At 38.7% G+C, this 10,889-nt stretch overlaps 1 protein-coding gene across 1 annotated transcript; it reads left to right on the top strand.

Moving 5' to 3' along the window:
* The first annotated feature begins 200 nt into the window (after positions 1–200).
* On the top strand, positions 201–2,882 carry LOC116105679 (polyadenylate-binding protein 7-like). Its single transcript, XM_031392093.1, has 7 exons — positions 201–393; positions 495–601; positions 691–880; positions 1,427–1,734; positions 1,833–1,964; positions 2,274–2,477; positions 2,552–2,882. The coding sequence occupies exons 1-7, from the start codon at positions 201–203 to the stop codon at positions 2,747–2,749; spliced, it is 1,332 nt and encodes a 443-aa protein (XP_031247953.1). The 3' UTR covers positions 2,750–2,882.
* Positions 2,883–10,889: the final 8,007 nt, after the last annotated feature.

Here is a 10,889-nt window from a genome sequence, read left to right as displayed (position 1 = left end):
ACATTCTGTCATGGAAGCAAACTTGTCATGGGAACCCCTATGGTGGAATAACAAACAACTAAAAACTTGTAAGTGAGTGTTATCAGGTATCTTTCCAAATAGTAATTCAAAAGGAGTTTTACCTCCAATAACTTGTGAAGGCATGCGATTAATGAGATAGGTAGCAGTAATCACACATTCGCCCCAAAAGGTGGCGGGATATGAGCTTGGTGTTTGAGGGTCGGGCTACTTCTAAAGAACTTCTGACAGTGAAATTTTCTGAGTTTGGGAAAATTGCTAGCCTGGCTTTTGCAAAGGATGAAAATGGGGCCTCCAGAGGTTTCGGCTTTGTGAACTTCGATAATCCAGATGATGCTAGACAGGCATTGGAGGCAATGAATGGATCACAACTTGGTGGGTTTTGTATTATTATTATTATTATTATTTTGCCTTAATTGAGGAGTTGACAGTGGCCTAATAAAGTTCTCCTGTTTCACTTTATTCCTCTTGAGTAGGGTCAAAGGTGCTGTATGTAGCAAGGGCACAAAAGAAAGCAGAGCGTGAGCAAATATTGCGTCGCCAGTTTGAGGAGAAACGTAATGAGAAAATCTTGAAATACAAGGTAGTGACTGGTTTAATTTCACTCCTCGGATTTATTTACATATAATGGTTTTTACTTCTTATTCTTGCTTATCTTCGTATAAATTGTAGGGATCAAACATCTATGTCAAGAACATTGATGATGATGTCACTGATGAAGAGCTAAGAGAGCACTTCAGTCAGTGTGGCACCATTACTTCCGCAAAACTTATGCGAGATGAAAAAGGAATAAGTAAGGGCTTTGGATTTGTCAGCTTCTCTACCCCTGAGGAGGCCAGCAAGGCTGTGAGCACTTTTCATGGTAAGTCGATAAAGCTTTGATTTGGGACTTAAAAATGGGTTTACTTTTACAGTGCCCTAACGTGGAAGAAGGGAAGCTCCCCTCCTTCCATTATCCTGTAGTGAACCTGATAAATCATATCAGATGTACCAGTACTCGTTTTATTTACCTAGGTTTCTTTGTATTAAGGTTCAAAGGATATAGTGACTATTACTATGAAGGGTCATTCTATGATGCTGGTATCATTGATGGAGATAAAGTAGTGTTTTTAATGATTGCACATCTTTATACAATGGTTAAGCTATACTCAATATCTATGCCGGATATCTATACCATCCAGTATTATAAAAAATGCCGCCTAATATGAAAGTTGGAAAGATTCAAGTGAGCCATCAACTTAGGTATGTTAATACCCAGACTTGTTATGCCTCTATTTAGTAGAAAGATATGTATTAGGTTCATGGATTTGGTGAAGAAGTATATTTTCTAGCAAAGAACTTGTTGATTATTTTAAGGAAATGTTGGGTATTTAAGCTGCCAGTTATTTATTAATTTTATACTTAACAGGATATATGTTTCACCGCAAGCCGTTGTATGTGGCTATTGCTCAAAGGAAGGAGGATAGACAAGTACAACTGCAGCTTCAGTATGCACAGCAGATGGCTGGATTAGCGGGACCTTCAGCTAATGTAATTCCTGGTGGATATTCTCCTCTTTACTATACAGCTCCTTCTGGTGTTGTTTCACAATTACCCCCACGACCTGGGCTGATGTACCAACCATTGGGTTTGAGGGCTGGATGGAGGGCAAATGGCTTTGCTCCTTCAGCCAGACCAGCATTTCAAGCATCAACACTTTCAGTTGTAAGAGTGCTTGTCCAGCTTTACTAAATCTACTATCTGTGGGGATCTTCTGTTAGGTTATGGTTATCCACACAACTTGCTTACTTTGGCCTTTAAATTTTTGTCAACAGGCTCACAATCAGAAACAGCATAGACAAAACCGGGGTAGGACGAATGGGCATGTGCTTCCACAGACTGGTGCTCACTATATGCAGCATCCCAGTCAATCTGTGGCGCCTTCAAAAGATTCAAGCAATCAGCAGGTTTGGATCCGTGTTTTGTACTATTCAGTCTTATCAATCAAGTTCGTGTGCTGACATTTTAGGGTTTGCTCTAGTTACAGTTTCATGTTATTCCATCTTCACTGCTGTGTAGCTCTTAATTCTTGGTCTCTTATTCTTATATTTGTATCAACAAAATTCTTGTTTACTTCTTAAATGCAACCTAAGGTAGCATGTCAGGTTTTACTTGCGTTAATTTGAGTTTTAAAATTAGAGATGATGTCGTCTTTAATGGTTATTCAAATTGATATTTTTGTTAATGACTTGTTATACATGTTTGATATATCACAGCGGGGTGGGCAGAGCAAGTATGTACCAAATGGCCGTACACGTGATATGAATAAAGGATCTGGAGTGACATCTGCTGCTTCTAACTCTGCTGAAGGGGTAGCACGAAAACCAGAGATGCTGAACAGTATGCTCGCTGCTGCTACTCCAGAGCAGCAAAAACAGATACTTGGCGAACACTTGTATCCCCTTGTGGAGAAACACCAGGTAAATATTGCATATTGTTTCTAGTTTAAGAAATGTATTCAACATAATATTGAAAATATAAAACGCTTGTGCAGCCTGATCTTGTTGCAAAGATAACGGGGATGCTTTTGGAGATGGACAACTCGGAACTCCTGCTTTTATTGGAGTCACCAGAGTCGTTAGCCGCCAAAGTGGAGGAAGCTGTGCAAGTACTGAAGCTTTCCCAGGCGAAAGTTTCTGGTCAAGAAGTCCTTCAGTCGAATTACCTATCTGCTGAGGTTGAAGTGAATTGAAAAGATAAAATGCTTAGGACTTGACATAAGATTTTCTTGCTCTTTGTTTACTTTTTCTTCACAGATAGGAAGGAAGAATTGGTATTTTCATATTTTACATTTGATGATTCAACTGATTATTTAAATTGTAGTGGATGGGGTAGGATAATGATTAATTTAACTTTAATTATTATTATAATGTCAGATTGTCGTTCTAGACTTTGGGTTGTCTCTGAGAATTGAAAAATCCCTTCATCTTGTTTACAGTTTCATTTAATTTTTGCACCATGATTGGCAAGTTTTACTGTTTTAGCATCACCATGATAATATCGGTTTTAAGCTTACCATGTATGACTTTTTTTTTGTGTTTCATATAAGCGTCTTTCACACTAGATCAGTCAATTTGGACCCATACCCGTGTATAAAAAAAAGAGTAGCCCAGGCCTACATCCCTAATTCCTAAAACTAATCTCCATCTGCATCCTCTTCGACATGGACTCTTCTGTCTTCTCCTCTTTCTCTTCTCAGTTTCTCAACCATCTCCTTCTCTCTTCTCTCAACTAAAACCGGCCAGTAAATTGAATTTGGGAGCTGAGGTACAACCGGGATCTTCTTCTCTTTTGTCACTCAAGCGCCTGATTGAAGATGTAAGAATCTGATATTGGAGTAGCATGAAGAGGCAACTGAGTTAGCAAAGAGTGCAAGAAGAAGAGAGGCAAGAGAAGCAACTAAAGTTGCTGAGTATGCCGAAAGAGTATAAGCAGGGAAGAAAGAGAGAAGAATGATTTTTGTATATTATATTTCATGTACAAGAGTTACAATTTATACAATTGCAAATGTAACATGTAAGGAAATAAATGTAAATCAATACGTACAAGGCAATAATATAATTCTACCTAAACTACCATACTTGGAGGATATTACAAATCTTCCAAATATGGCTTGTACAGTCGTTCACATGTCAACACTCCCCCTTAAGCTCGTGGTTTATAAATGTCATGAACTTTGAACTTGCCCAATAATTGTGAATGTTGCCTCTGACACAATGGTTTTGTGAATATGTCGGCTGGCTGATCTGAGGTTCGGATGTGCTCTGTTTTAATTATACCTTCCTGTATCTTGTCTCTAACAAAGTGGCAATCAATCTCTATATGCTTTGTTCTTTCATGGAAGACTGGATTGGCTGCGATGTCATTGGCTGCTTTGTTGTCGTAATATAGTTTAATTGGTGTTTCCACTTGTAGATTCATATCCTGTAATAATCTAAGAATCCATGTGACCTCACATGTGGTTTTGGCCATGGCTCTGTATTCTGCCTCTGCTGATGAGAGCGATACGGTAGATTGTTTCTTTGTTTTCCATGAGATAAGCGATTTCCCAAGTTTAACACAGAAACCAGTGAGAGATCTTCCTGTCATTGGACATGAACCCCAATCTGAGTTGCAGTATGCAGTGACGTTGAGGTCTCATTTCCTTGGTAAAAGAAGTCCCAACCCTGGACAACCCTTCAAATATTTTAGTACCTTCACTGCTGCATCCATGTGGGATTGCTTTGGGGCATGCATGAATTGGCTGAGGATTTGAACTACATAGCTGATATCTAGTTGAGTCATGATAAGATAAATGAGCCTTCCGACAAGCCGTTGATAGTTGGAGCTATCTTCTAATAATGGATCATTCTTAGGATTTTGGCTTTCTCATCATATTCGTGTGTGGTAAGCTTAACATTTTGTTCTATGGGAATGACATTTGGTTTGCATGCGCCTAACCCTAAATCCGCAATGAGTTCAAGCACATATTTCCGTTGGCTGAGGGATATTCCTTCTGAGGAACGAGCAATCTCAATACCCAGAAAAAACTTTGGTGCCCCTAAATCTTTAATATGGAATGTACTGTGAAGATACTCTTTAAATTCTGTGATTGCTTTCTCGTCGTTTCCTGTAATAAGAATGTCATCAACATAAACTATGAGACTGATGAAAGACTCACCCTTTTGTTTGGAGAATAGGGCATGATCATGCTTGGATTGAGTGAATTCAATGGCTGTGAGAGCTTCTGTGAACTTTGCATTCCACTGCCGCGTTGCTTGCTTTAGCCCATATAAAGATTTCCGTAATTGATATACAAGATTCTCCCCCTGATTGCGAAGACCGGGAGGAATATCCATAAAAATCTCCTCATTGAAATCCCCATGAAGAAAGGCATTATGGATGTCCATCTGATGAAGTGGCCAATCATGGTAAGAAGCTACAGAAAGGAATTTACGGATAGTAACATGTTGGGCTACAGGGGAGAAGGTTTCCTGATAGTCAAACCCTTCTCATTGACTAAAGCCTTTGGCAACAAGGCGAGCTTTATACATTTCGATGGAACCATCAACACGGTATTTTATTTTGTAGACCCACTTACAACCAATAGGTTTCTTGTGTGAGGGTTGGGAAATGAGGTCCCATGTGTGATTGCTGACTAAAGCATTTAATTCTGTCTCCATGGCCTGAAGCTAATAATCATGTCGAACGACATCAGAAAAGGTGACTGGTTCCCGATCGACGAAAATATTGCTCATACAGAATCTATGTCCAGGAGATAATCTGTCAAAACTGACATATTTAGATATGGGATAAGTAATACCTTCCATAGTGGAACAAATGCAATCAGCCATCCAGACAGGTGGCCGTGTAGCTCTGGAAGACCGACGTATGGAACAGTAGCTGGTGAAGAAGTAGGAATAGCCATATCTATAAGTAGGGAAGTATCATGAGTGGGACCTAAAGAGGAAGGATCTGTGGTGTGGGGAGATCTTGGAGGTGTATTAGAAAATGTGGAGTTAGGATGCGAATCAGGAGTATGATTAGACTGTAGCTGAGTAAGCGGAATGGGAACCATAGTGATGGGAGTATCTAGCTGATGATCCAATGAGGTAGGAGCTGATGGAGGGGATGCAGTGGCACTTTCCGAGAAAGGAAAAGAACTCTCATGGAAGACAACATCTCTGCTAACAAAGAATTTGTTAAGTTGAGGATCATAAAGGCGATACCCTTTTTGAAGCATAGGATATCTCATGAAAATACATTTCCTGGCACGAGAAGCAAACTTGTCACGGGAACCCACTATGGTGGAATAACATAAACAACTAAAAACTCGTAAGTGAGTGTTATCAGGTATCTTTCCAAACAGTAATTCAAAAGGAGTTTTACCTCCAATAACTTGTGAAGGCATGCGATTAATGAGATAGGTAGTAGTAATCACACATTCGCCCCAAAAGGTGGCGGGGATATGAGCTTGGTGTTTGAGGGCTCGGGCTACTTCTAAGAGGTAACGGTGTTTTCGTTCAACAATCCCATTTTGTTGAGGAGTATAAGTGCATGAACTCTCGTGGAGAATCCCGTGGGAAAGGAATAAGAAAGAGCACTGCTGGTTAAAAAATTCTAAAGCATTGTCAATCCTAACCCTTTGAACCCTTGTTTGGAATTGTGTTTGGACCATGAAGAGAAAGTTGAGGATATGAGAAAAGGCTTGAGCTTTGGATTGCATGAAGAATATCTAAGTTCTGCAGGAAAAATCATCCACGACGGTAAGGAAATACTAGGATCCATCATGATTGGGAACAGAGTATAGGCCCTAGATATCAAGATGGATTAGGGCAAAAGGGTGGTTTGTGGAGGATGTGCTAATGGGAAAACTTGTTCTTGGTTGTTTAGCAGTGGGACAAATTGGACAATTAGAGTGAGGTATAGATGCACTGTGACCCATTCTGTGATGGAAAATTCGAGATTTATTATTAAAATTGGCATTACAATAATAGTTTTTATTTCTAGGAAAAGAAAAAAGGCTCCCAGGAGTAGAGACCTTGGTGGGCCTTACCCAAACCCATCTATTTGTCAGTCAAAAGGTCCTGAAAGGTACACATATCCGGAAGGAATTGCAATGTGCAATCATTGTCAGTGCAAAATTTGGATACTGATATGAGATTAAAATTGAAAGCAGGGACAAAAAGAACATTTCTGAGAGTTATGCTTTCAGTAAGTTTGACTACCCCTGTATGGGTGGCGTTGGCAATATTGCCATTCAGCATTCGAACTGATAATTGTGTAATAGTGTTTGTGTGTGATTGGAAATATTTAGGGTCACAAATTATGTGATCACTAGCACCTGAGTCAATAATCCATAAATCATGGGAAATTGAATTACTAAAACAAAAAGATGTACCTGCATAACCAGCGGAAGCGTTGTTTGTTGGGAGTTGATTCAGCATCTGGATGAGTTGAGTGATTTGTTCAGGCTTGATCAAGGATGATTGGGCCTCAGATCCTGATGTGGTAGTGACAGTCACACTATTTGCGGTCGGATTGCCAATTTTGTTCTTAGGGTAACCATGTAATTTCCAGCATCTGTCCCGATTGTGGTTTTGCCTTTTGCAGTAGTCACAATACATTTTTCTATTCGATCGGAATGATCCTGAACCAGTTGATCCACTTTGAGAGTTGATGAAATATGAGCCATTAGATGAATTTCCAAAAGTTTGACCGAGTTGACTGTTGACTCCATTGACTTGGTTGACTGCTTGTGGGCTGTCAGATTGCTGGAGATGATCCTGGCCATTCATTGCTTTGTATATAAAATTACCCTTCTCTTTCTCATTTGGAAAACCTAGCCGCAACCCTTCCTTTTTGGTTTCTCTGTCAGTTGCAAAGGCCATGGAATCACCCAACCGTGGTGATTCCATGGAGGCTAGTCGTTAACTCTCATCCTGGACAGCAAGTTGGTAGACACGGCGGAGGGACATCGGTGATGTGGTGGCCAACATTTGGGTGTAGAAGGCTAGGAAATTTTCGTTTAATCCAAGGAGAAAATGGATTAAACGATCTTGTTCTTTGATCTGTTGGAACTGCTGCAGTGTTTCCGGTGGTCCACGAAGAGGATCGGTGATGACATCAAGCTTATTCCGTAAGGCCGAGAGTCGATTGTAATAGACCGTCACTGTCTGATTTTGTTGCTTAACGTCAGCGAGACTTTGCTGTAAAGTGAAGAGTTTGGCAAGATCCAACTGGCCATACATTTCTTTGATAAATTGCCAGAGCTCCTCGACAATTTCTGTTGGAGGTAAACCAGCAGCAATCTCTTGGGTTAGGGAGTGGCCGATCCACGAACGGACCAGCATGTTACATCTGGTCCAAAGTTTATGGAGATGGGGTTCTTCTGGTGGTGTGACGGTGCCATCTATAAACTTGTCTTTGTCTTTGGCGATTAAAGGCCGCCGAAAGTCGCGAGCCTAGATCGCGTAGTTCTTTGTGCCAATGAGAATGTGTTTAACTAGAACAAGCTCTGGTCCATCTGATGCGGAGGAATAGAGGGGATCGTCGAGCTCCCACTGGCGAGATTGGGGCTGTAAGATCTAGAATTTGTAGGGAAATGGGTTCGGGTCGGTTTGACCCGAAAACCCGAAAGGAAAGGTGTTTGGGCCTGGAAAAGTATTTGGGTTGGGCCTGGTTTGGTTATCTTGATTGGGCTCTATATTTGGGTCTGTTTGTGTGTGGGTTTGGTTCAGTTTGGTTGTTTGTTGGATCAAGCCCAATTGGGTTTGTTTGGTTTGGATCCATTTGGTTTTGAAGGACTAATCCTTGAATTTGTTTTGCAGGAAAAAAAGGAAAGGGACAGGAGTTGGATTATTGGCACGTAACAAGGAGAGTGGCTGGCAGGGCAACCTGCTTTGATACCATGTAAGAATATGATATTGGAGTAGCACGAAGAGGCAACCGAGTTACCAAAGAGTGCAAGAAGAAGAGAGGCAAGAGAAACAACTAAAGTTGCTGAGTATGCCGAAAGAGTATAAGCAGGGAAGAAAGAGAGAAGAATGATTTTTGTATATTATATTTCATGTACAAAAGTTACAATTTATACAATTGCAAATGTAACATATAAGGAAATAAAATAAAGGAAATAAATGTAAATTAATACGTAGAAGACAATAATATAATTCTATCTAAACTACCATACTTGGAGGATATTACGAATCTTCCAAATATGGCTTGAATCTTCCAAATATGGCTTGTATAGTCATTCACATGTCAACAGAAGATAAATCAGCTGTTGCATTTGGCTACTGTAAGTAATCTCTTCTCTTCTCTTTTGAATCTGTTTTGTAGGACATTTTTTTAACCATAACTCTGTTTTGGACTCACAGTTGGTATAAAATTAAAAGCCAAGATCTCACATTTTGGGGTTTTTGACTAATTTGATGAAACATGTGTAATATATGATGCGTTAAAGCCATATCCAGGGACATTTTCGAAAGTCTGTTTCTTTCATTTTGTTAAAGAAATGGATGAATTGTTGTTTGATTGGGTTTGTTTTACAGGATTTGGTGATTAAAATAAATATTTAATAGATTGCTCCCATTTAATTAAAATAAAAATTATTTGTATTATTTATGTAGTCTGAAATTCTCTTTCTCATGAAGAGGGAAGTTTGATTTTATTCTTTGATGCAATTTTAGAGAAGTATTTTGTTTTGTTGTGTTTTATTTTCTAGTAATGCAAATCTACACTGTTATGTGGGAGTATGAATAATAGAATTCTTGAGAAATCTGCTACTCTGCAATTTTATTTTTATTTATTTTTTTTTTTTTTTTCTAACTTTTCACTATTTTATTGGTTACTTTAGAATTTTATAGTAGCTTTGCTTGAGGATTTGCTATATTCAGTTCTTTTCTTCATGATATTTTGAAATTTGATTTCAATCTATTGTTTTTATGATATGATCGGGGTTGTGTTTGTGGGGGTGTGATAGTAACAAATGAAAAGTGCAGAAATTGGGGTTGTGATTGTAACAAATGAAAACTGCATTGAATAGTATGGGTACCCGCGGGTTTACCCGTTCTCGCATAGGATAGGGTATGGGTGAAATATTTTGGGTCTGTTTAAAATCAATTCTTTTGAACCCATTTTCGCTGGATCTGTACCTTTTTGGCCCGGTCCATAACCTTCCAGTGCGGCCGTTTTGCCTAAAAGATGTCTATTTAGTTGAGAAATGACCCAAAAGTTACAAGCTAAATCCACTCACTAATAATGTACAGCACCAGTGATTCTATTTTGTGTTTATGATAAAAGTTTCGTATATGTGCTCACCTTATTATTAAGTATTGTAATTTAAGTTTTTTCATGCAGAGAAAATAAAATGACTCTATTGAAAAGTAATGATTATACATAGCGCCTCCAACCTTGAGTTCAAGTTGTACCAATGAGGTGGCCAATTACCATATCTAAAAAAAAGAAGTGATTATACATATATAATGCATTGAATTTTAGACTTTATTCATTGGAATAAGAGGAATTGTTTATTCTCCATAAACAAAAGCATAGATGTGATACCATCATCATTGTTACTATCAAACAAAATGGTATCAAGTTCATCTTAAATTTTGAAAAATCCACACAAACCAGCCTAAACCCAAACTTTGATAGATTGATAAACTGGTTGAAAAGACTAATTTATCCTTAATTTCTAAAATAAAGGACAAATAAAATTAAGCTTTAAACATAAATTAAATTAAATTATAGATGAATAAAATAATATTTAAAAATTAACTTAAAACAAAAATAAAACCCTTTCTAACTCTGAAAAAAAAAAAAAGAAACTAAAAGTTAAATCAAATTCGAACCATCCTGAACCGGGATGAAGACATAAAAATGAGTCGATTTAGTGAGTCGCAAAATCATATCCCTTTCCCTCCATAACAGACAGTGCTAGGATTCTTTTTTCTTTATGGATAAACCAGTAATTTTATGAAAATAAAATAAAAAATACACCTTAAAAGAGGGGACTCCCCGTCAAGCTAAACAAGCAACTTGGACAGGCCAAGAGCTCAACAAAAGAAAGGCCAGGAGACAAAAAGATAAACAATCCTCTACAAGCAAATCTAACTAAAATTCAGGCCTTAGCCCCAAACAAAAAAAAAAAAAAAACCTTTAGAAACTATACAAGCTACAAACCACAAGCCCAAAGAGATCCCTCCACTGCCAGCACATGGCCCAAGAAGAAGGAAAGGCCACGACTAACAGCCCACCTACAATTCCTTGCCCAGCCGAGAAACAAGAACAAGACCAAACCAGAGAACTGCACCAAACCGGCCCAAACCCAACCTGCTTCATCTTCATTAACC

This window comes from Pistacia vera, unplaced genomic scaffold, assembly GCF_008641045.1.
Source record: "Pistacia vera cultivar Batoury unplaced genomic scaffold, PisVer_v2 Contig503, whole genome shotgun sequence".
Taxonomy (NCBI): domain Eukaryota; kingdom Viridiplantae; phylum Streptophyta; class Magnoliopsida; order Sapindales; family Anacardiaceae; genus Pistacia; species Pistacia vera.
Note: the sequence above shows the minus strand (reverse complement) of the source record. Positions and strands in the feature narration are given on the sequence as shown.

What these genes read in the sequence shown, in the direction of transcription:
- LOC116105679 (XM_031392093.1), top strand. Translation starts at nt 201, where the DNA reads ATGAGCTTGGTGTTTGAGGGTCGGGCTACTTCTAAAGAACTTCTGACA. An exon ending in AGAAAATCTTGAAATACAAG is followed by an intron (nt 602 to 690) that starts GTAGTGACTGGT and finishes TATAAATTGTAG; the next exon opens with GGATCAAACATCTATGTCAA. An exon ending in CCCTTGTGGAGAAACACCAG is followed by an intron (nt 2,478 to 2,551) that starts GTAAATATTGCA and finishes ACGCTTGTGCAG; the next exon opens with CCTGATCTTGTTGCAAAGAT.